General features: G+C 42.3%; 2 protein-coding genes across 2 annotated transcripts in view; one reads left to right on the plus strand and one right to left on the minus strand.

Moving 5' to 3' along the window:
- Positions 1-17,278, minus strand: part of LOC143671057 (uncharacterized) — a 90,186-nt gene extending 72,908 nt beyond the window's left edge. Inside the window, exons 1-4 of the mRNA XM_077146005.1 lie at positions 17,080-17,278; positions 12,334-12,412; positions 11,725-11,820; positions 6,485-6,634 (exon numbers count right to left, since the gene is read on the minus strand). Coding sequence (XP_077002120.1) covers positions 6,485-6,634; positions 11,725-11,820; positions 12,334-12,412; positions 17,080-17,278 — 524 coding nt within the window. The remainder of the gene's footprint in view (positions 1-6,484; positions 6,635-11,724; positions 11,821-12,333; positions 12,413-17,079) is intronic.
- ARHGAP6 (Rho GTPase activating protein 6) overlaps positions 1-25,665 on the plus strand; it is a 588,162-nt gene that overhangs the window by 299,080 nt on the left and 263,417 nt on the right. The window lies entirely within an intron of this gene.

Genomic DNA, 25,665 nt, shown 5'->3' on the forward strand with positions numbered 1-25,665 from the left:
GATTGGTGGTTGCCAAGGGATGGGGACCTGTGGGGAATAAGGAATTGTCTGCTTAATTGATACAGGGTCTTCTTTGGAGTGATGAAAGTGTTTTGAGTATAATAGTGGTGTTGGTTGCCCAATATTGTGAATGTACTAAATGCCACTAAATTGTACATTTCAAATGGTTCATTTTATGTTACATGAATTTCACCTCAATGTTATTTAAAAAAATGGTTACTATATGATTCTATTGATCTAAAAGTTCAAAAACAGCATAACAAAGCCATGCTATTGGAAGTCATAGGGAGTAGAGATTGGGCAGGAGTTTCTGGGGGCTGTTAATGATCTTTGATTTGGGCGGTCTTCCGAAGGGGGTTCACTTTGGCAAAATGCATTGCATTGTACGCTCATGATTTCATCACTTTTCTGCTTGTATATTGGGTAAAGAATTTATCAAAAAAAGAAAAAAGGTAAAAAGGATACACATCTCATTAATGATGGAGACCTAGCAGTGCGGTTCTCAGCCAGTTTTCTATAAAAAATGTTGCCTATGTGTTCTTTATAAAACCCCTACACTAGGGTATGCAACAGGCCTGGCCATTTGTTTACAACTTGTGTTTGGGTTCTAGTCTCAGGAACATCTGGAATAAATATTCTGGTTCTAGCTATTTTGCCTAAGATTGTGTCCAGCCCAACATTGAGGCCAGGTTAGTAGTTTCCACTCCAAGCAGCCCACCAGGAAAATAAGGCCATATCTAAGCTTTAGTTAGCTCATTAACCTATGGAACAGACTCCATGCCATTGGGCTTTCTGACCAGTGGAGAAAGCGAAAGCTGTCTTCAAAGACAGCTGACTGCAAGTAATTTGTAGACCCCTAAGAAGGCAATTTGGAATGGAGATTTTTTTTTCATTTCTGTTTAGTCATAAATTCATGAAGGTGTAAAGAGGTGCTGGAGACCAAGGGAGCTGTTTTGTAGGCAAAGTGTTGTCTGCCTCATTCGCTCTTCATTTTTGGCTAGCTACCCAGTCCTTGTGTGGGAGGTTAGTTAAAATGTATGCACTTCTAAAAATTAATTTTAGATTTTACAAAAGGATGATGCATAATTCTTCTTGAGCAAGGAGTTGAAGTACTTTTTTTTTAAAGAGACGGACACAGGCAATTATCTCAGCTTTGAGAAGAATTTTTAGAGATAGTGTAACTTTGAGTTAATTTTGTCCTCTTCTAGAGATGTAAGTAATGAGTTACAAAGGGAAGAAAAATATTAAATGCTCAAGAACAATAAAAGGGATGTAAAGGATTTAATAGTCCAAATATTTGGGTAATTTATGGCCTTATGTAAAAATAAAAAAAGAAAGACACTGCTATAAACTGAATTTAAATAACTATAAATAAGTCTAGAAATTAAATGTGCAAAGTTCTGGTGTGTGCGTGTATATGTGTGTGTGTATATAAATATATATATATGATGTTCTATTTTTGTACTTCATAATTATTCAAGATATTTGATTTAAAAATATAACACCATTTTAATGTGTCTTACTGAGACTATATAGATGTATATATATACATGTGAATATACACATATATATCAATAAATATGTATAAATACATACATATAGACATTCATGAGATTTTTTGAATTACCATTATGCAAAGGGAAAAAATAAACTGCCAAGTGATAAGGAGGGACTTGAGCTAATTGTTTATTAGAATCTCAGAATATTTAGATTATCTTGTTGCAGCCTCCCAGGTCTGGTGTAGCACCTCAAAAGACAAGTTTCTAAAAATCCAAATATTAGTTTAGGAGAAAACACAGAAAATCGAATGACATTTTTGTGGAAATAAAGATCTGACCACAGAAGGCAAAGTGACACCCACCCAGCTTCTTCAGTCCCCGGTTTGGGTTTCTGCTTCTGAGTGGGCTTCCTTTTGGGGAAACCACTTCATTGTCCTTCTCTTTTCCTTTTAGCAGTCTTAGGAGGAGAGTGGCACTGGGGGACTGGGGGCATTGGAACAAGGGTCCATTGCGAAGCTTTGTAGTCAGAGACTAAATGGGCTTCTCACTTTGCTGAAGCATTTGGAGAGACTCATCTTAGGAGGAGCAAGCGATTCTGCCCCTGGTGGCTCCTCATTGTTAAAGCATCAAGGAGTTGGGTGTCAGTGTCTGATAACAGAACTGAACAAGCATGATTAGGCAAGGACAGTAGCTACAGTTATCAAAATTCAGCCTTTTCAAAGAATTTTGGGGTGGATGCCATTTGCTCCAGTGAGAAACCGAATTAAAAAGCCATGCCTCTGAAACTTTCTGTAGACTGATGTGCAATTGGGAAGTCCCTCTGTTCTGTGAGCCACATCTAACTTTTGGGCAGGCTGAATTCCCTTGTGGGAGGCCCTTTAATATATTTTATTCTATAACCTAAAATGGTGGCCATGACATTGGACAGAGTCCCTGTGAGTTCTGGTAGACAGTCTTTTTCTGTGGACATGGTATATTTTTTCCTAAGTGCCAGGATTATGATTTTAAAAGCTTTTGCTTTGAAATAATATATCACACAGTTCTGATGATTCTTGCAAGCCGTCTGTAATATTCAACACCTGGGCATGGGCTTGAAGACTGGACCCAAGGAAATGATCCTTTTGGATAAGTCAGCAGGTCACTCCAAGCAATGATCACTGCAGTCGTAATTAATTGGATTCCAGGTTCTTTCTGTTCTTGCTGCTGTTGTCACTGCCGATGCTGATTATTCTCATCTCCTGGCATCATATTTAATAGCAGCAATCAACAAATATTTCTCAAGTTGTTTCTGTAGAGCAGGCTCAAGATCAGTCCCTGGGGATGAAAAGTTGACTATAACAAGTCCTGCCTTCTGATAAGTGCCCTAACACTCAGATAAGATGAGTGCTGTAACAGGGATATTAACAGAAGTCTAGCAGAGCACACATGAAAGATGCTGAATTTGGACTTGGAGGGTGGTGGGGTGGGACAGGGAAGGTTCCTTGAGGAAAGCCAGAGAGACTAGTGGGAGTTATATAGGCAAAGGAAAAATGAAAGAGGTGAGGGAAGTAAGATGATGAAGATGATGGGGAAAGAAGGACAGTACAGGCAGGGGGAATTTTCCCCTTGAAAACAAAGCAATCATATGCAGTGTGTGATTTAGAATTTCAGAGGCTATCTCTCCTGACAAGAAGCAGGGTGTAGAGTGCAAAGGATGTTATATGCACTGTGCTATTTGCAGAAAATGATGTATGTGTATATATGTGTGTGTATATACCTCCTAGTATTTCAATTAGCCTGAACTTTGTGTAGACTAGAAGTCTCAGCATATTAAGTTGTGTCATGTAAATAAATGACAATGTGAGTTCACTTCTTCTAAGTGGCCCCGTTTTTTTAAGGCAACACAAAATCATAGGATTCTAAGAACGAAATATGGACTTGGATATTTTAGAAACTACTCCTTTCTTGATCTCAGTGTGTGTGGCATGCAATTGAATCTAGCATTTATGGTTCAAAGTGAATTCCACTTTGAGGTGAGGGACACCGGTTAACATGTATGTGTCTGAAAGTTGACTATACATCCAAGGCTGAGAACATAGGTAAAGCTGAGCTTCTGATGACATGCAAAAACCAGTCATTGGTAGGGAAATACTTTGTGAAATGGTTTGAACAGAGTAAATACAGATGAAACAAAGGAACATTTGTTTTTGGTTATAATTTAGATCATTCTGGAAGAAATCAGGGTGGAAATGCTTTCTATAGACGAAATGATTCCCAAATACATTTACCTGACACTTTTAGAAATAACATAAGCATGCCTCTTAAAACTCAGATATGTGGAGCAGTAAAATCCAATTTGGAAGTTCACCTGAAGTAAACAGGACTGTTTATTTTTTGCAAGTTGCCTTCCTGCTACTTCAAAGCTATAAACAAAATAAGATAATTGAGATGCTAATAGAAATGAATATATGCAACTTAACATTTTGTCTTTGGACTTGTGAAGCTCCAGGAGGCCCCAACCAATATTATTCCTGAAAACCCTAAAGAATACCCTAGGTTATATCTAAGACTCTATGAAAGCCATTCTTAGTAAGCTTATTTGTTCAGAAACTTAAGAAACCCAGATTGTTCCTATGCCAGATAAGCTCCAAGACCTAGAGGTACTAGTCGCTCCAAGAACATCAAACACTTTCTTCCCCCACCCCATAAGGTCAACACCCCTTTCCAGCATGAAGAACTTAAAATGGTCATTGTCCAGATATCCCTGAAGATTGAGAGAGTGATCGGGTGAGAGGGAGGAAGTATAACTGAAAAATTAGGATTTGGCGAATGATTATGCCCACTGATTCAACATATAGATATTTCTTTTTAGTTTCTGGCATATTGGAATAGCTGGAGGGAAACACCTGAAGTTGTTGAGCTGTGGTCCACTAGTCCTGATCTTTGATAATGATTACATAATGGTATGGTTTTTGTTGTGTGATCGCATGACTATAAAGGCCTTGTGATTGGCACTCCCTTTGCCCAGTGTATAGGTAGGTGAATAATAAATAAAGACAAAAATGTATATATAATGGGGAGGGGGATAAAGGGTGTAGGATGCTTTGGGTATTCTTTTTCTTTTTATTTCTTTATTTGGAGTAATGAAAATGTTCTAAAATTGATTCTGGTGTTGAATGCACAACTATATGATGACACTGTGAGCCACTGATTTTATGCTTTGTATGGTTTATATGGTATATCAATATATCTCAATAAAATTGCATTAAAAACAAACTCCAGGAGGGAGAAGATGAAATCTAAAAGTAGGAAAAAAAGCGAATGAAACAAAATGCTATTTCAAATCTTCTAAACCAATGGTCAATGAACTTTTTCTATAAAATGCCAGATATTTTAGACTGTGCTGGTTATACCAATTCTGTCGCAACTATTCACCTCTGCTGTTGTAGTGGGAAAGTACCTCTGGACGACACGTAAACAAATGGGCATGGCTTGGTTCCAATGAGGTTTTATAGCCAATGAAATTTGAATTTCTTAAAATTTTCACATTCAGAGAAAAAGCAGGTGGCTGGCCAGACTTGCTTGATGGGTTGTAATTTATCGACCCTTGTGCTAGATCAGAGACAGACATCTCCTTGCCAAGTTTGTTCTTTTAGAGACTGCTGGTTGAAATGCAAAATGTTTTCCTTTTCAAGTTGTTTATAAATTAATCTGATGATGATTTTCCCCTTTCTTATTTTCCTGGTCTTTTTTTTTTTGTATTCCTGTTATAACTGTAACACTTTCTAATATCAGTCGTCATGCATTTATTAAGCACTTATCATGAACTGAAATGCTGAGGACAGACGTCAGAGGAAAAGAAAATATTAGCAGTAGAAAGTGGTACAGAAGCTCCTCTATTTATGGAATTTCAACTTGGGCACTTTCATAGATACAAACAAAGCCATGCTCTGGAGCATAGCCCTCTAGCTCTACTCACCGCCAAAATATGTGTTAAGAGGTTCTGGGAGCTCTTTTTCTTTCTGCCTCTTTTTAATTTCTTGTTTTTCAGTCCATAAAGTGTTTGCTGTATTTCTGCTTGGTGCTGAGGAGTTTTTCCATTAACTCCATCCTGTCTAATAACTTCAAAGGAAATGAGAGAAGAAAGTGCTAGTAAGAAGTAGCATAAGGGAAGGCAAGATAGAAACAATTTTTTTTTTTAAATTTCAGTAGGTCAGAAAAACCATTCAATTTCTTTGGTGTTAACTTGAGGATAAAGACCCCATCATTCAACCTGGGAAAAATTCTATTGTACCTATGTGATAATAGCAACTCTTGATACAAAGTTTAGATGTGAGTTGCACTGTTCTAAGTGATACACGCACACACACACACACACACACACACACATATGATCTATCTATCTATCATCTATCTATCTATCATCTATCTATCTATCATCTATCATTGACTCAGTGAATCCGCACAACAAAAATGGCAAGCAGCAAATGACATCATAAAATGATTAATGAAACAGAGAAACTTAAAGTGTGTGTCTGGGGGATCAGCATCTCAGATCTATTTGTGTTAATTCAGGAGAAGGAAAGAAATTTGATAAGTAAAATTTGAGTCTGGTCAAAGTGACCCAACCATGGATGGTTTCATGGATTTGCAGTTTTTGGAACATAACCAACATTAAAATAAATAGTGAAATGGCAATTAAGGATGCTGATGGTGCTGAGAAAATTCATGTAGTGTTTATAGGTGGATTACCTGCTTCAGAAGATTTTCAGTATGTGAAATGAAACAAGTCTAACTTGGTTAAAGATCCCAGATAAAGCAAGGAGGGGAACAAACCAGATTATAAAGCTTTGGAAGATTGACTCCAAAACTTCACCTGGGTGAAAATACATATGGGGACTGTAAGCTTCTACTCTTTTCAGTACTTCTGGATGTAGGATGTAGGAAGGGAGTATAAAGAGCCTTTACAACTTAACAAGTTTTCTACCAAGAAATGTAGTGCTCACTGGTGGTGTTCTGCCCAGAATATTTCAGATCTTTTAAGTTCGGTGTGCCAGTCCTCTTCCTCAGCTTCTGTGTGGTTTGCTTCTAAGGACCCACATCTATGAACTTCTTCAGAGGACTTTCCTTGGGAATCTGGAGCAGGGTCCATATACCTACAAAGAAGTGTTGTGAGTTTACATCACTCTGGGACATCCCATAACCCAAGACTGGTAGGTACAAGTTGAATTTTCAAACTCAATTCCTTTGGCTTGAGATGGGCCATACTCTGAGGTGCAGTTTACACTCCAGCGCTCCCTTCAAGATCAGGCTGAGTCTGGGACTTTGCCAGAAAGCACACACGTACGTGGCTTCCTCCCTTTATGCTCACCCCTTACCAGTTATTCTTGGTAGCACATTGCTACTATACCATTTACCCATTAATCTTTATCTTAGTGTTTCTTTCTGGGGTACTCTAACCTAAGATAAGAAGCAACCATATTTTTAACAGAGAGAAATAACACAATACCTTGCCTATAGTTAGCATTAAAGGATGAGTGAGAGAATTGAGTGAATGAATCAATAGAAGCCAGTCTTTGTCCTTGAGCTGCTCACATTGTAGTTAAGGAAATAGGAAAGGGATAAATGCTGAAACCTTTACTATTAGATTTTAATTTTTGTCATCCTATTGTAAAACTGCCCACACAGTGCATCCTCTCCAGCTGATGTTCAACCAGTCTTGGCTTAAATATTGCCAGGAAAGAAGGTATCACCACCGTCTGGGAGAAGGCCTTCCTTCTCTTGCATGACTTAATTTATTATAAAGCATTTCCTCCCTCCCTTGCTTCCTCCCCAACTTTATTTAGGTAAGATTTATATGCCATAGAATTCATCCATTTAAAGTGTACAGCTCAATGGTTTTTAGTGTATTCGAAGTGTGCAACCATCACCACAACCAATTTTAGAAAATCTTCTTCCACAAAAGAAATCCATGACCTTTAGCTGTCACCCCCTCCATGTCATTACCCCCACAGCCTTGACAGCCACCAATCTACTTTCTATTTCTATAGATGTTTGTATTCTGAACATTTCATATCAATGGAATCATATAATATGTGGCCTTTTGTGTCCAGCTTCTTTCTCTTAGCATAGCATTTTTGAGGTTCACCCATGCTGTACCATGTATCAGTACTACATTCTTCTTTATTACTGAATAATCGGCCAATGTATGGATAATCCCACTTTTTGTTTATCTGTTCATCAGTGGTTGGACATTTGGTTTGTTTCCACCTTTTGGCTATGATGCATAGTGCTATTATGGACATTGGTGTACAAGTTTCTGTGTGGACATTTTATTCTCATTTCTTTTGGTTATACCTTGGGGAGGAGTGGTGGGGTCAAATGTAGAAAGCTATTTCTTATGTTGAGCTAAAATCTTCATAATTTCCACTATTGGTCCTTGTCTGACTTTCTGGATAAAAACAAAGGTTTCCTTGCTTTACACATATCTTCTCTTCAAATAATTTCTCATTGTCTTCATATCCTCCTTTATTTTTCACACATTAGTTTCCTCTGTTCTTTCAATCAGTCCATTGTACAAATGGGGCTATGCAAATGGAGAGCCTTGAAGTTGTCACATTATTTGTTACGATGTACAAATCAGCTTTCTGTTTAAATCTTAGGTTTTTCTACCAACAATGAATAACTAGTGACTGATAACAGTGATTTGCCTTGATGCAAGACTACAGATTATTTTCTAGGTGGGAAGGTTTTTCAGTAGACTCTGAAGGGGCTTTCCCTTTGGAAATTCTGAGAGGACTAATAATTTGTCTAATTTATACACATTTGTCATTTCTTGACATGTTAATACGAGAAAGAGAATTCCATGGCTTTGAAAAATAAAATTTAATGGAAATGAGTTATATCCTAATGCTTTGAAAGAAGTTGTGTGTAGCATTCTTTTCCATCAAAGTCACAAAGACAATGGGAAGAAATCTTGACAAAACCACGTGAAAATGTCACATGTTACTTAGCAGGCTCTGGGTTGTGCTCAATTGGGCCAAATGTTACATTCATTTTTTCTTCAACAAATACAAATGGAGGAATATGGTTCTGGCTTGTCAATCATAAACTTAGGCATATTTTCTACTTTTTTTTTTTGCATGTGCAGGCACCAGGAATCGAACCCGGGTCTCCAGCATGGCAGGCGAGAACTCTGCCTGCTGAGCCACCGTGGTCTGCTCTCACAATCTGTTTTTAAAAGCCCACCCCACGTGATTTTGATACCCATGATCTCGAAGACAATACTTTCAGAAACACCAATCAGCCATTTCTTTCTGGTCCCTTTTCCTTTTGTCCTGCCATCTGCTGAGAGGGAGATGAAATCTTATGATCTTTCCAGATAGTATATTTCCATATATGGTGTGAGAATGAACAAAGAGGATTGGCGACCCAAGGTGAAACAATGAAAAAGCCCAAGTCTGATGTTTGGATTCTGATGTAGGAGTATTATATCGAGCAGGAAATTTTTATTCAAAAAGCAGGGTTTCTCATCCTCGGCACTAATGACATTTGGTGTCAGGTCATTTTTTGTCATGGGGTTGTCTTGTTTGTTGTAGGGTGTCTATCAGCATCTTTGGCCTCTACCCGCTAGACTCCAGTAATACTCGGCTCCAGTTGTGGCAATCCAAACAAATGTCTCCAGATATTGTTGAATGTCTCAGAGGCTGGGATGGGCAAAATCTCCCCTGGTTGAAAGCTACTTTCATAAAGCATGGACCCAAAGAAAAATAATCAAGAAACCAGTCATGGAGAAGTTTTCTTTGGTTGTGTCTTGTTGCAGAGCAAGGCAAAGCAAGCCCTGCCGAATGGTTGGTGCTCAGCCTTAATGTACCAAGCATTCCTTGGGTATCTGGAATTTCTTGGCCCATCCTCTCTATTTTATGGATTAATGGGATACAGACAGGTTAAATGACTTGGCAGGCGAAGGACACTCTCTGTGTTTCATTCTCCTCATTTTATTACACTCCTGACAACAAATTCCTAACTTTTCCTTATATGTTCTGCTCTCTATGAAAAATAAGAATCATAATCTCAAGAGTGAGTAAATTGTGAGTGAGGCGTGGCGGTGGTCACACTGTTATATGTGAAATTGTTTTGAAGGCTCCAGATACCGCAGTGATTCTGGGTGTTGTCATTCATAATCCTGTTGAGCCTCTGAAACCAAGATGGTTTTCTTTGATTCAGAAGTTTTATTTAGATATGTTCACTTATCATACAATCCATCCAGAGTGTACACTCAGTGGTTCACAGTATCATCACATAGTTGTGCATTCCTCACCACAGTTAATTTTAGAATATTTTCATTACTCAAAAAACTAAATAAGTGACACATCAAATACCCCTTATCCCCCCCACACACACACATTATTGACCCTTAGCATTGGTGTGGTACATATATTATGGTTGATGAAAGAACATTTTTATATTTCTACTATTAATCAAAGCCGTTGTCCACTGTTATGCAATTCAGTGTTATACACTGTTATACAGTCCCCTGTTTTATCCTCCAACTTTTCATCTAGTGACATATTCTACTCTAAACCTCCCCTTGCAACCACCATCACTCACATAATTCAGTGCTGTTAATTACATTCACCATATTGTGCTACCATCACCTCTATCTGTTTCCAAACATTTCAATTCAACCTGGTTAAAAATTCTGCACAAGATTTTTTTTTTTTGAGTTTTTAACAGTGCTTTCTTTCAGTGATTATTCAAGTACTCCAAATGACTTCACAGCCATCGCTCCTGGTCACACAGATGGCCCATTTTTAATCAATGTGTTATCTTTTCAACCTGCTGTATTGGGTGGAGGAGTATTGAATCCCCGTGTTTAGCACTACCCTTCTGCTCTGGGGAACTTTTTCCTTGTTTTCTTGGCTGATGCAAGGCCCACTCCACCAGAATAAATCATGCTACTGGTGTGAGATGTACTACTGAGTGGAAATTATTAAAGGATGAATTTCTTATAACTGTGCGGTATTTCTCAGCCTTGGCTCTATGGGCATTTGGTGCCTGATAATTCTTCATGGTGGGGGCTATCTTGTAGGATGTTGAGCAGCAACCCTATCCTCTATCCACCAGATGCCAATAGCACCACTCCCCTCAGCTGTGACAACCAACAGTGTCTCCAGACATTGCTGAATGTCTTCTGGTGGTGCAAAACTGCCCCTGGTTGAGAACTATTGGGGTAGGAGATATGCACTGGGCACTAACACTGTCTGCCACTCCCTTTTACATGAAATAACTATAGTAATCTAGTAAATGAGTCTGACATATCCAGAAGGGCGTCTATTTTGAAATGTACAGGAATGGAGTGGAAAGGGATTTGGCCCAACTTCTATCTGCATCTTGACTTCACCTTTAGGAAAGTGTGCAAAACAAGTTACTTACCCTCATCAATAAAATGGGGACAAGCATCCTTTCCTCACACTATTATTCTGAGGCTCTACGTTTACCGTTTGTGAAACATCTAATTTAGCATAGGGCCTGTGACCTAGGAGCTCCATAAATAGTGGAATCGTAATCGTTTTAAATAATAATTCTAGCGCCTGCAGTGTTGGCGTTGTCATGGGCATGAAGTGGGCTGGATGCTGGGAACGTCATGCAGAGGAAAGGAGGTTGGAATCAGAGAGGGAGGGGCAGTGGACTAATACCAGATTATGGATATAAATGAAAAATAACTTCTTGATTCTAAAACTGTCATTTGGACGATCATAACGGGAGGGATTATGGCCTCTCCTTTTTTGCCTAATGACTCTTAGATAGAAAATTTGTTTTAATATTGAGAAAATTTCTTTTAGAAAGATCTCTCTGTGGGTGCTTTTTAAGGGTGCTCTCCCTGTCTCGCTGGCATTGAGTAGAAATAGAAGCAGTTCTTCAGTGGAAAGATCATAATGGCAAGAACAGGACAACGATACAAAACTCAATCTATTAAAATGGCTTTGTCCTCAGCCTCATTTGCCTTGTTTTCCTGCTTCAAATTCTCCTTGAGTTGATGCAGGACATCATGATATGCTTTGTCTGAGATATCAAGGCCCAGGGCAGTGATACTAGATTGTGCCGGAGCATTCTTCTCTCCCTCCCCAGTCTGTTCTATGTGACCACAACTCCAGGTCCAATTTTGGGGACCACCTGCCATACCTCCCTCACTGGCCTTTGCCCCAGGTCTGTCTTCAAGATGGAGGTTGTGTATCTAACTTACCTAGTAAAAGGAATGGGGCCTTTTTCTTTCCTTGGATTCAGCCCATCTTCATATCCCTGTAAGAGTTCTCCTATGACCTCAGAGTGAGATAAGAGTCTGTGAAGCAAAATGATAAGTGCTTAAGTGGCACCTGCATTTATAGTTGGTGCACTGAGATTTTTTTCCCTCAGTATGCTGAACTTCTGCCTGAAAAAAAATGTCCTCCCTAAAAAGCATAAGCCATGTATCCATTGCTCCTACTCATATGTGTGGGTGGAGCCAGCAATGGTGTTTCCAGTGCAGGGCCTGAGCTGGGCTCGCAGGCCCTTCTTTACTTGCAGGAGACTTATGGTTTTGACGGAGAGAAACTTTAGCCCCTTCCCTGTCTTTCCTCCCTGATCCCAGGGTTTAGTTTCCCTAATTTTATCTTTGGAGCCCCATGAAAAAATCTAGAAGAGGGACAACTCGAAACTATGTTCTGTCTTAATATAAACTATGTTCAGTCTATTTATACTGCAGTATAAATAAATATTCTAATTGGTAAAACTGCTTTAGAGAACTGTTTGGCATTGTCCAGTGAAATCAAAGATATGTATACCTATGACCCAGCAATTCTATTTCTGGGTTTACACTCTATAAAAATGCATCGACATGTGTACGTGGAGATGTATAATGATGGTCAAGCGGTATGGCTTTCCGTAGTCCAAAACTGGAAAGAATACAAATGTTCATCAGCAGTAGAAAAGCTGAATAGGGATAAACACATAGAGTGGAACACTAGACAGCAGTAGGAATAAACAAATTGCAGCTCCATACAACTTGGAGGAGCCCTATGAATATAATGTTGAGCCAAAGGAGCCAGATGAAATAAAAATCATACTGATGCCTCCCTTTATATGAAGTTAGAAAACAGGCAACACTAAATTCTAATGTTTGTGATATATAACTTTCTAACAAACTGTGGTTCTCAATCAGGGGTGATTTTGTCCCCCACCCACCCACCTACCCACTCAGGGGACATTTGGCCATGTCTGGAGACACTTTTGGTTGTTGCAACCTGGGGTGGTGCTACTAGCATCTAGTGGGCAGAGGCTTGGGATGCTGCTAAACATCCTATATGCACAGAACAGCCCCCCACAGCAAAGACTTATGGGTCCCCAAATGTCAACCAGTGCGGGTCTAAAAAAGGGAAGCAAGGATGAGAACAGCAGAAAGATAGGACAATTTCCACCAGCGGGAGTGGGGGAGGGTGTTAAAATTGCAATTGAGGATGTGGGAATTTCTGGGGTACTGACAGCTTTCTAGTTCTTGAACTTGGTGATGGTTAGATGGGTATTTGTTTTGTAATAATTCATCAATCTGCACATTATGTGTTATTAATTTTTTATTCCAAAAATGTTTAATACTCTTGGATCAGGATTGGATTGACAAGATGGCAAGATGATAGTAGGGCATGGGCACTGGTTTTGGGGAGGGAGTTCCCCATCTAAGAGGATCTCATAGTCTCTCCCTTAACCATGGCAGGGCTGGGCCTCCAAGCAGCACCTCCTCCTTGAATAGTAAGTGGTTTTTAGTCCTCACATGGGTTCTCAGCTCCTTTTAAACTCTAAAGTTGAACTTGCTTTGTTGGATTCAGCAAAGCTTTCCTGAAAAAAGTAATCACCCTAGTGTTGGCACTAAATATGGAAAATGTTAGCTCAACCTATAGGCAGGCAGAGTAAATGCAAATAAGGATTTTAATTTAAAAGCTTTGGCAGAAAGGGTAGTAAAGTGCTCAGTCCTGGAAATGCTGTAACATTTTGGTGGCAGGAAGCCGTGGAAATTCCACTGTTCTCGTGACTCGTTTTCTCTTAAAAGCGATGTTGGTGGAGTAACTCACTGAAATTATTTTTGAGTCCTCTCTGGGGGAAACTATAAACATCAGAGAAATGTATTTTAGAAAATGACTAACTGAAAGGGAACATTAGCCAAGCAGGCTCTTAACCAGCAAATTGGATTAATTTCAAGCCTCCTTGAAGTCTGTTGCATGTGCTTCTGACACCCTTTTTATCTCCAGCACCCCAAAAAGACCAAACCTGAATTTTGAAACCACTTACAATGCTAATAGATATTTTACCTGGCCTAGAGCAACACCTGTACATGGCAGGCACTTCTAAATAGTTATTGAATAAGTGACCTTTGTGAATATATAAATAATATGGGAAGGATATTGGAAGTAGAGGCATGGAAACAAGAAATTTTTATTACAATGGTGTTTCAAATGTATCTTGAAATGTATTTCAATAGAAATGACACGTGGAAATCTACATAGTTAAGACTTAACAGACCTTTTAGAGTTCTGAGCAATTTTCTTGGTCTCTTCTTGATCCTTGAACAAATGGACTGTGATTTGAAGAGATGGAAGATTCACTCTGCGGAGATTTTAAGAGTCTAATAATATGGACTGATAATTTCTTTTCTTAAATGCTCTGTCCTATCTCACAAAACATTTCCGACACAGAAAAACAACCCTACTGCACTTTAAAATGTCACTGAGATTCAACAATGAAAATTTAGCAAGAAAGATGGTAGAAGGCGGAAATCCTTCCTAAAATGTAAGTTTGGGAATGCTGGCTTATTTTTGACCTACGATAAGGCTGTTTAGTGACTCAATAGGTTTTTCAAAGGTGGAATACAGACAAAATGTAAGATGACCCCGTTTTAACGCAAGCTGACTTACTCATAGGTAACAATCAGAGGACCATGGCTAAGGTTCTTAAAATCCAGGAACCCACCTGATACTGTTTACATTAATCACTGCACACTTTGTTTGGGGAAAGAGCTTTCCAGCTTTAGGGGCATAACAGTGGGTATGAGAGAGTAAGAAGTCAGAGACTAGAGAGTCCATCTTTCTCAATAAACCTTGATGCAGCAAAGGCTCCTAAACTGGGGCATGTTGAGGTCTTTAAGTCTCATTTTCAAACAGGTGCCCTTGCTCCACTGCCCCAGTTGCAGCCTCTGAAAGACACCTTCAGGGAAAGCTCAAGCAGGTTCTTTGCCTTAAAATATTCTAAAGACCTTTGATGACTGAGCTCTAAATGTTGCTTCCAGTAGCAGAGAAGTGTGGAAATGAATGAAGAAGGGATTTCAGCACAACCTTTGTCCAGCTCTGCCTGGCCATGTCGCAGAGGAGGGAGGGCGTGCTCTGGCCTCCGAGGTAGCAGTGGGAAAGGAGACATGGGCAGGCCTGGATGCAGGAGAACCGGAAATGTTGAACAAATGGTTAAATTGCCTTTCGCTTCAGACAGGCAACACTCTGGCTGGAAGTTTCTGACATTGGTAGGGGATGGATTTTAGATTTTGTTTTAATTTTATTATTTTTTACATGGGCAGCCACCGGGAATCGAACCCGGGTCTCCGGCATGGCAGGCGAGAACTCTACCACTGAGTCACGGTTGCCCCATTTTCATTTATTTTTTAATTGCAGTATAAAATACTCACAGTGAAGGGCATCGATTGCCTACATCTGAAATGTTCAGCTCAATGAATTTTTACATATGGGCGTATCCACGTAGTCACCACACAGATCAAGATCTAGAAAATTAGCCCCTGGAAAATTCGCTTGTACCCCCTTTCTCAGCAATACTACCCTTACACCCTTGCTAACTCCTATTCTGACCTCTATCACTATAAATTACATCTACCTACTCTTGAATTGCGGTTCAAGAATAAATAAATTGGATCTTACATGATGTTCTCTTCTGTGTCTGGTTTCTTTCTCTCAGCTTGTTTGTGAGATTAGTGCATGTGATTGTGTGCATCCTTTCCCTTTTCCTTTCATCGCTGAGTACTATTCCATTGTATGGCTAGACATGGCGATTGTTTATCATGTGCCAGTTGATGGGCATTTAGTTTGTTAACCTTCAAGCAATTGTGACTACATATGTTATGAACATTTTTGCATGTGAGTGGCCATCTGTTTTCATTTCTCTGCACATCTAGGAGTGAAGTTGATAGGTCAGAGGGTAGGCATATGATCAGCTTTCACAGATAAGTGCCAAACAGTTTTCCAGGTAGATGAGCTGTCACAGAATTATCTAGTGGTGGATTCCTCGGGATACTTGCACTCCTGGCTTCACAGTCCCACTGCTCATCACAGTTATGTTGCCGATTGTCTTAATATACACCAGTGGATGATCCAGCCAACTAAGTTGTAAGGGCTTGAGGACAGGGACGGCATCCTATATTCCTTCACTTTCTCCCTCCCACAGCCCACCCAAGACCTGATATTTAGCAGGGCTGGGCCACTCAGTGAGTCCAGTGCACAGCGGGACCCTGAAGAATTGGCACAAGCCACCCATAAATCTGCCAATTAACTAGCACCCTCTTGGGCTTGGATTTTGGATTGATTTCACAGGGTCGGGAATCTCCATTCTGTCCCCAAGTCCTGCCTTTGTCTGGGTTCCGCTTATGGGAGGCTGCAAATAAATGAACTCCAGGGCCAGAGAGGGAGCTTTGGGATCATCTTTAGGGTGATTTTAAGTGAATGTGGCAGGTGCCCACGCAGGCTTCCATGAGGGGGTTTCATAGTGGAGCTTAGCTTTAGATGACCTTATGTATTGCCAGTGGTTTACTAGGCGGTGTTTGTAATTAGTGTGAACATTTCATCTTATTTCCAAATCATCGTTACAACACAGTTTTCTGATTTGTACCCAAGAACTAGGACATAGAAAGCAGAGTCTATAGCATCCCCTGTACTCAGATCCTGCCTGGCGTCAACGCCAGTCCTCACGTTCCAGCAGATTCTCCGGAGCTCCCCCGTCCCCCAGGATTCCCCCGATATGCCTGGGCCCTGCAAGCCCTCTGTGACCCCGAGCTCCCAGGGCCGGTCAATATCCAGGCCGGACTCCCTCCCCAAGCCGTTCCTCCAGGCTGCTTTGTTTGGCCCCTCTCAGCCCTGCCCTCCCCCGAGGGTCCCCGCAGTTGAGACTCTCCCAAAGGAGGGCTCTCTATAAATCGAAACTCTGCTCTCGCGGGAGATGGTTCCGAATCGCCTCCCAGCCATCAGGCTCACGCGTCATTCAAAGTTAGTGGAAGGTTCTTTCTGGGAAACCCAAGCTCTCCTTCTTGGTGGTGTTGGAAGCTTTAGCAGCCCCCAGCCCTGACAGCGAGGTAGCGGGAGGTAGGAGGGCCGGCCAGGCTGACACCTGTCATAGGCGCGCTCGGTGGCTGCAGCCCCCAACAGCTGGCGGCGGCCGCCGCCACGACAGGGACCCATCAGAAGTGGAAGGAATTAAACGCCCGCCCATCGCATCTGACTCGGCCGCTCCCTCCTCCCCACCCTCTTCCTCCTCCTCCTCCTCCTCCTCCTCCCCCCGCTTCTGCTTCCCCCTTTGCCTCCGCCGCCTCCTCCAAGTCCCCGCTGGCTCCGCGGCGGGACGCTGGTGCCGGGCGCGCTCTGCAGGCGCTCTGGGAGCACCGAGCGGGGCTCGGCCAGGGGACTTCCCCGGGATGGCGGTGAAGTAGGAGATTTCGAAGAAGCGCGGCGAGCCCAGGTTGTGCCCGGGGACCCACAGCTCCTCCCCGGCGGCGACATGGGGGACCCGGTGTACCGCGAGAAGCCGCGGCTGCACTATGCGGTGAGTGTCCCGACGCACGGCGAGGCGACAGGGGGCGCCACTCGGCTGGCTGGGAGGGGACAGCACGGGGTAATGGGCGCCGTGGCTCCGCAGAGGTCTTCGGTGTGGAGGGAAGGGAGTAGGGAGTGCTACATGTGTCACCCCGGGGTGGCACCTGCTCAGGATCCTGGCTGCGCACCCCCCAGCCCCGGAGCCCTTTTGCTGGCGCCGTAGGCACTTCGTCTGGGCCGGGAGCTGTACCCCGTCTTCCCTTCGCGGGCGGGGGCTGAGGAGTGGGGCTCCCGGGCTGGGCCCAAGCCGCCTGTTCACCCTTCGCTCAGATATGCTGCCAGGACAGAAACAGAGCTGGAGAGAGGCACGGCTGCTTTGGGACCAGAGAGTTCCCAGGGGACTCCCGGAGAACTGCAGCAGCGCACGCTGGGGTGCCGCCTTTTTGCTCCTAGGGAAGGGGCTGTGCGTTTCCCTCCCAGCTCGCAGCCGGGCAGAAAGTTGCACATTTTGTGATCAATCGGAGAGAATGCAGGGGGGTCTTTTGTCGGAGTACCCCTTCCCTCAAAGTGGCCTCTGTTCTCTCGTTTACTCAATACTTCCACGAATATTCCCTGGGCACCTTCGTGCCAGCCACTGCCTGGGAGCTGGGGGCTCCGCAGAGAGCACAGCAGACCGAAAACCCATGGCGCCTGCCTCCTGTGAGGGGGCCTGCCTCCTGTGAGGGGGTCAAGATTTCATGACCGACCCAATCTCCACTCTAGGTTGAGCTTATTTTTGAGAGAGGAAAGAAAAGAAGGAAGAAATAAGATATATTTCTCAAGAATGAGCTTCATTTCTGAAGATACTAAAATTCTCCCGCAGAACATGTATTTTCCACTTGTCAGATGTATTCTTTTGATATGGCACCTTTGCAGTTTTTCTGTCCACTGCTATTTTACTAATTGGTTTTTCCTTGACATAATTTTCAGTGTGAGGAATGGACATGCAGAGTCCCAACTTTAAAAGTTGGAAGAGAAACAGGCAGCAGATTAAGGCAAGAATCATCAATATTTATAAGACAAAAACAATTATCATTTTTTCTGGAATGCCTGTCCAACAAACTTTACTTCCCAGCTCGTTGATTTGTTTTTTTTTCCCCCTGGCAATGCAAGGAGTCGACATAGACAGGGCTGGCAGGCATAGGGGTCCAGGAGCTGCCTGACGCTTCCCGCTGTCTTTGGGCCGATGGGGGGTGAGCAGCCCACCCATCGGGCAAACTACTCACCTCTTCCATGTCTCTTTCCTCCCCTGGAAAAGCGAGGACCTTAATTAGAAAATATTCCAAGTCCCTTCTGTTGCCCACATGAACATTCTAGAACCTGTGACAGCTCTTTCTCTAGTTTTCCCATAGTTGCCGTGAAATGCCAAATGAGTTATTTGTAAGTTAACTAATGTTTCCTCATTTCTCTGTGGACACTAGTGGTTCCGTGATTTCCCTTTTAAAGTGTAACTCGATTTTGCAGAGGTTTCTTTGCCTTGGTGGAGCTAGAGTCTAATCTGTGTGCTCACTATGTCCTCCGGGCTTGCCTGTCAGTACCATGATTTTGAACTGTGTTGGTGCCCTTTGAGTTGTTATTGGAGACCTCCTTAAGCCATTTACATGGTGGGAAGGGAGTGAGGATGGGGACGGACACCGTGACAGCCAGCTCCTTAATTATATATAAAAAACATGAGAGGGAGAATTGACAAAAATGGTTCTTGCCTTGGTTATTGCAAATATATCCAACACATCACAAAACAATTGAAAAACTAATTTTAATCCAGCTTTATCCTCATAAAATCATAAATTTAGAGTCAAGCTGATGCTACTGTCCCTTCTTGAGCTGTGAAGAAAGATTTGCTGCTGAAATAGCCCTTTATTCTAGCACAGATCAGTGTGTATATATGTTCTGTTTGAAGACTATTGAAAGTAAGATTCCAGAGGGAATTTGTTGGGATTTCAGATTGGAATAAATCACTCAGAAGTTTCCTATGCATATTGTAGAATGATAAAGTTGCAGCCTTCAGCAGCTCTGTATCAACCATGATAAAATGGAAAAAAATGTTCTCTATTGTGTGACCCATTGCTTTCCATAGTAGCATAACCCTGTGTTGCTTAATCTTTGTTCTAATTCTAATTCTGATTTCTATTCATGCTTTGTCTGCTTCTCCGATTTGGGTTTTGACAATTTCAGAAGCTTGTTATGCCTTTTAACACGAATATTGTATCTACTTAATTCAGCATGGGTTTGCCCATGGTCCTGTCGTCTTCAGGTTTTTTAAATCTATCTTCTTGGAAAAGAATTATCCTCCATGTGTCCTGGGTGCCTCTTGCCTCCTCTGAAATACAATCTAGGCAGCAATTATTTAATGTACTTCCTGCAGTGCTTTTCCCACTTGTCCAAGATGAGACTGTATGTAAGAAATCAATGGCTCATAGTTTATTCCGTCAACAAATATTTCCTAAGTGCCTGTCGGGTGGCAGGCAGGCCTTTCGTCTGTTTTCCAAAGGGAATTAGATCTCAGTGAAAATATCAAGAGCTGCTATGAACACCTCACTCATCATTTTAAATTATAATCATCATAGATAAAAACAAACACTGAAGTAGATAAGAACATCCTGCATTTAAAGAATCATTTACACTCATTTTCAAAGTATAGTACAACTGTCTTCTTGTTTTATTGTCATGACAAAAATGTGTGTTGGCAGCGAATTTTCTCCTCACATCCTTTCCTCCCACACTCTTCCCACATTCAGTTTATGTCCACTCCATCTTTTCCAGCTGGATGTCATCCTTGACGCCTCTTGGTGACTTGATCAGATTTGCCTTTTGAAAAGCTTGTTCTGGTTCCAGGAAGGAGTCAAGGGTGAAGAGGAGCTGGAGAAAACCTGGTGTTTGAACCAGGAGGGAGTCAAGAGATGACCTGCATTCTAGGGCAGTGGCGAGGCTGCAGGATGAGAGCAGTGGGAGATTTACAAGAAGCGTAGGACGTTGAACTACCAAAGACTTGATTTGGATGGAGTATGGAGGTGCTAGAGTGCAAGGGCCAAGGATGATATGAATAAATTGATGATTTTCTGGCAGTCTTTCTAGAGAAATTGCAGATCATAATATTGGTGCTTTCATACTACTGCAAATTGCAGTGCTTAGACACAGTACCTACGTCAATTTCATCTTCACATCCATCTGGTGGGGTAGGCAGGTGGTTTCTTTTCTATTTTGTGGTTGAAGAAGTCCAGACACAGAGCAGTGGTCAAGCTCATGATGGCACAGATGGTAAGTGACAGAATTGAGATCTTTGACCAGATCTTCTGGTCCCACAGAGCTCATTTGACTCATTTGCATGATTAAGGTAGATAAACTGAATTATCCTCTGCTCTGTCTCCCTTTGTTACTCACTTAAACCAACAAATATTGGACCTTCAGTGATTCAATATAGCCATCCATATTGTTGAATTGCAGAGTCAAATTGCTCTTTAATCTGGCTGGTAACAAAAAATTTTCAATATCTATCATGTTCAATGCTTTATCTTTATGTCTAGCTCAAGGTTTCTCAGCCGCGGCAAAGAGTGAGCTAGTCCTTCGCTGTGGGGGCTGTCCTGTACATTGTAGGGTATTTAGAATCATCCCTGGCTTCTGCCCACAATTATGCCAGTAGCACTCACCCTGGTTTTGACAACCCATAATGTCTCCAGACATTGCCAAGTGTCCCGTGGGGCATGGTTGTCTCCAGGTGAGATCAACTCATCTATCTGATTCTCATGCTTGTTTCTAAGATCTGACAATTACTGTATAATAGGAAGATCTGAAAAGAGGAAACAGTTAATATTATGACTATTATTTACACTACTGAGTGAACACACAGAACTTCAGAGAGAGGTTGGCAGCCTCAAACACCGCACAAGGGCTGGAGGTATAGTAATTAGTCACCCCCGTTTGACAACATTCTCCCGTTTTGGTAGGTGGACACGTGGTGACCCTGCCAAGTCAGATAACTTGGCTTTAGTTAAAGATTATGTTTAACCTGCCTTCCCCAACCATCCTCATATGCTATCTTTCATTAACCACAAACGAGATACTTTAAACCCTGATTATCTGCCAAGATCATGTAGCATATGCCTAATTTCATGACTCCCATACAATTAAGAATAGCAACTTCTTTGACAGAATTACCACACTGAACCTTAGTTTTATAACAAATGATCAGAAGTACTTGGGAGCATTTTATGAATACTATTTACCCCAAACAACTCTTGGGAGCACATCTTTATATTTATTTCCCTTCAATAGAAAGGGGAGCAATAAGAAGACTATGAGATGCCTTGGCTAAAAAAAATCTGGATGGTGCGTGTTCTGTTTTCTGAGTTGTGGTTAAAAAGCAGCAGACATAGACTCTTAGGTTGGGCTGGTCCCCATGGCATCTAGTGGCTAAGATGAAGCCAGTGTGATTTCTCAGGCCTCCACTTATGACCATGTCACTCTTGTGCTAAAAAAATTCTTTGGCCCCCTATGTCCTTAGGATCAAGTCCAGCCCACCCAAACATGGCTTATGAGACCCCTCCCAAAATGCCCCCTGCTGGTCTCTTTAGCCTTAGCCAGTGCCATTTCCTCCTTTGCTCTCCATGCCCCAGTGTTTGGAAGCCATCCCATTCATCCTCTTTCTAATCTCATCTTCCTCTGCTCTCCCTCACTGCCTCTGTTCTAACCATGAGGGCTTCCTTGATGTCCTTCCAACTCTCCAGGCATGCTTGGCCCGGAAGGCCTTTGCTCTAGCAATTCCCTCTGCCAGGAATTAATGATTAATCCCTCTTCTCCCAGTTATCCTCAGTGGATCTCTCCTCCCCTCCTTCAAGTTTTTGTTCAGGTGTCAACTTCTCAATGAGACCTAGCCTGACCACCCACCCCCTTCCTACCACATCCCCAACCTGCCCAGTCCTGCCCATATTTCTTCTTCTGTTTAACCTGACCCAAACTTGATCTTTTTCCTTACACCAAACACCTTCCACCACCATGTAAATTACTTAAGTACTATGTGTACCATTATGACCATCTTTCCCTTGTTAAAAGGTAAGCTTCACTAAGGCACGACTCGGCCTGTTTGGTGCACTGATGTAACCAAGCACCTAGCAGAGTGCCAGGCACATTCCAGATGCCCAATAAATATTTGTTGAATGAGTGATGGAGCATATGAACTTCCTGAAATGCACCATGCTCACTCTCTCTCTGCCTCTCAGCTCACTCCTCCCTCCATCAGAAGCTCTCACCCTATTTTTGTCTGGCTTGCTCTTGTCCTTCAGGTTTCTGTGTACTTCACTTGAGAAGCTTGCTTTCTTCTCACCTCTGAGTCTGTGTTTGATGTCCTTCCTTTGTGCTGCCCAAGTCTCCTGAATGCCCCTAGTGTGGCACTTAAGCCATGCGTGTGCCTGCCTACGCCTCTTCATCATCCCCAGCCTATAAACAGCCTGAGCACAGGTGGCGGGTGGGTCTCATCCCCAGCACTAATGCAGTGCCGGGGCCAGGACAAGTCCTCTGTTAGGAATAGCTACTGAAAGGAGAAGTGAATGAGTGAATGTAAGAATGGAAAGAAACTATAGTCAGGCTCCTCTCTGCCACTTACTAACTTGATCCTTTTTACTCTTGCCTGCATTTCCCAATCCATCAAAAGAGGATAGTTTATTGGATCCTTGGGCCATTTAATGAAACAGTGAACTTTAAGGTCCTTTAAACACTAAGTGTGGTACAGTTCGCCTTTTATTCTCCCTGCATTGGATTCGACTTATCAGGGTCCATGTCTTAATTGGGGTCATGCTGTTTTCAGGAAAACAGTTTGAGATATTCTATACTAGCAAGTGTTTTGCTAGTATAGTCACATTACTGTTTACCTATCATTTCTGTCACCTTCCTGTTCCCCATATTGTGACAACCCTGGGTTGTGTGTACTTGACTCTCAACCTGGTTGGGATTTTATTGTTTGGTCATCTACAGTCTTCACTGGGTTCTCAGGTTCCCACTTCCCCCTAGCATGTGTTACTTCTGGCCCTCCTCATCTGAATAATCGGTTCCACCAACTGCTCAGCGACCTATCCAAGTCAGAACAGCTTGGGGTCATCCTGGATTCTTCGCTTTCCCGCATCCTCCACATCAAATCTCTGAGCCATCCTTGCCGGCTCTGTTATCCAACACTTCCAGATCCATCCTTTTCTCCCATTGCCACTGCTTCACCTAAATCTGAACTGTCAGCATGATTGTCTCACTAAGGCATATATGGTAACCCTAGTGTGGTCTTTCAAAAAGAAAAAGGAATTATGACGTTTTAGTACTTAAAGCTCTCTGGTGGGTTTCCATTATACTTAGAATAGCATCTTTATCCATGACCGTGGCGTCCAAGTTCTCCTTCTTCATCTTTCCTGCCCCCCATCACCCTCTCCCAGCATACCACTGCCCCAGCCACTGCAGTGTCCTTCCAGTGCCTGAAATGCAACTGGTTCTTTCCTGCTTGAGGCCTTTGCACTTGCTGTCCTTTCTGCCTGGAATGGACTTCATGTGGCAGGCATTTTCTCAGTCTCAGGCAGCAGAAAAAATGTCACCTTCCCTGACAACTCCCTCTAAACTGCTTCTGCCCCACCCCCCCACCAGGGACCATCCATCATTTCACCACTTGATCTTGTTATAAATCTATTGTTTGTCTCCACCTACTCACATGTAAACTTATTCAGGGCAGGACCCAGTCATGGTAGGTTTCCTACCACATCCCCACTGCTTACAGCAGGCCCTGGTACAAGGTACTCATCCAATAAATATTTAGGAGTTTGTGAATCTGGCTATCTGAGTGTTTTTACGTAGGCACCCCAGGGGTTTCCAAACTTGACTCATCCACCCTCAGTTGATGATGTGGGAACAGACTGTAAAAAATATTGGCTTCAGGCCTTCACCCTTGCTAAATGAGAATCTCCCAGGATGGAACATGGAATTGATAGTTTGACACAGCCTTGGAGGTGATTCTGAAATCAGCCATGTTTGGAAATCACCAGTTTACATGCTGAACCACCTGCCACCCCAGAAGCCCCTACAAAAAGCCTAGGATTCAGTGGCCGAGTAGATTTGGTGAGCGCAATCTGGCACTTGACCTCGGATAACTGTGAGGTAAGGTAGCATATGTTTTCAGAGAGGAACTTTGTTTTATAATCTACTAAACCCTCTAGGATTCCAAGAGGTATAGATGTGTTTCCTCTACAGAGTATGGTCTGGCAACATGTCCCTTGACGTCCATTTTTTAGATAACCTAAGCCAATGGTTCTCAGCCAAGGGTGATTTTGCCCACCAGGGGACATTGGCATTGTCTGGAGACGTTTTTGTTCGTCACATTGATAGGGGTGGGCAGTACTACCAAAGGGTAGAGTCAGGGGTGCTGCTAACCATCCTAAAACGTGCAGTACAGCCCCCACCGCGGAGAGTGATCTGACCCCATACAACACTGCTGAGATTGAGAAATCCTGACCTTCGTGTATCCCTTTAAGCAGTGAAATCATGAATGTTTTTGAGAACCATTTTGTATGCCCTCTAAAAGGCATTATACACTTCCCTGCTTTTTAAGAGTTGGGTTTGACAAAATGTGAGCTACCTGTTTGGAGGCAAATCATGGTTCTGAGCAGAGTGTTTCATACTGTGCTGGGATTACTCTGGGAAGCATGTTGGTGGCCCCTCCGGAAGCCTTGGTGACTAGGGGTCTTTTGCTTCTAAACTTCTTGATTTTGATGTCCCTTTTTTTTTTTTAAGTTTTTTTGTCCTCTCTCTCATGTCAGATTTTAAACGACTTCTTGATTTATTAATTTTTTGTGTGTGTGTGCTGTGTGGCAGGGGTCACATTTCATTCTTTCTTCACATGGAGTGAGTATCCCATTATTGCAGCACCATTTGTTGATTTTTATTTGTTTGTTTTGTTTTTGTTTGTTTGTTTGTTTTTGTTTTTTTTGGGAAATGCATGGCTGGGAATCGAACCCAGGTCTCCCACATCGCAGGCGAGAATTCTACCACTGAACTTTCTTGCACCCCCTGATTTATTAATTTTTAACAGCCATGTCTAATTTACTCCCTCTATTCTGATTTAGCTGGAAGATGAAGTTTTTATCAAAGTTGATAGTTCTGGGTCTAAAATCTCCAAATGAGGATGGTGAGGGACTCTTAGAAAGCCTTCCTGTGTGGCTGTTGGATCTGTGAGGAGTGCATACTTCCGCCTAGCAACCACTTGTTGAGGGTATGATGTGGACCCGTCTGCTCAGGGAACAATGCACACACACTGAAAGCCAAGCAGAAGGAGGGAGGGAGGAGACAGT

Source organism: Tamandua tetradactyla, chromosome X (assembly GCF_023851605.1).
Source record: "Tamandua tetradactyla isolate mTamTet1 chromosome X, mTamTet1.pri, whole genome shotgun sequence".
Classification (NCBI taxonomy): domain Eukaryota; kingdom Metazoa; phylum Chordata; class Mammalia; order Pilosa; family Myrmecophagidae; genus Tamandua; species Tamandua tetradactyla.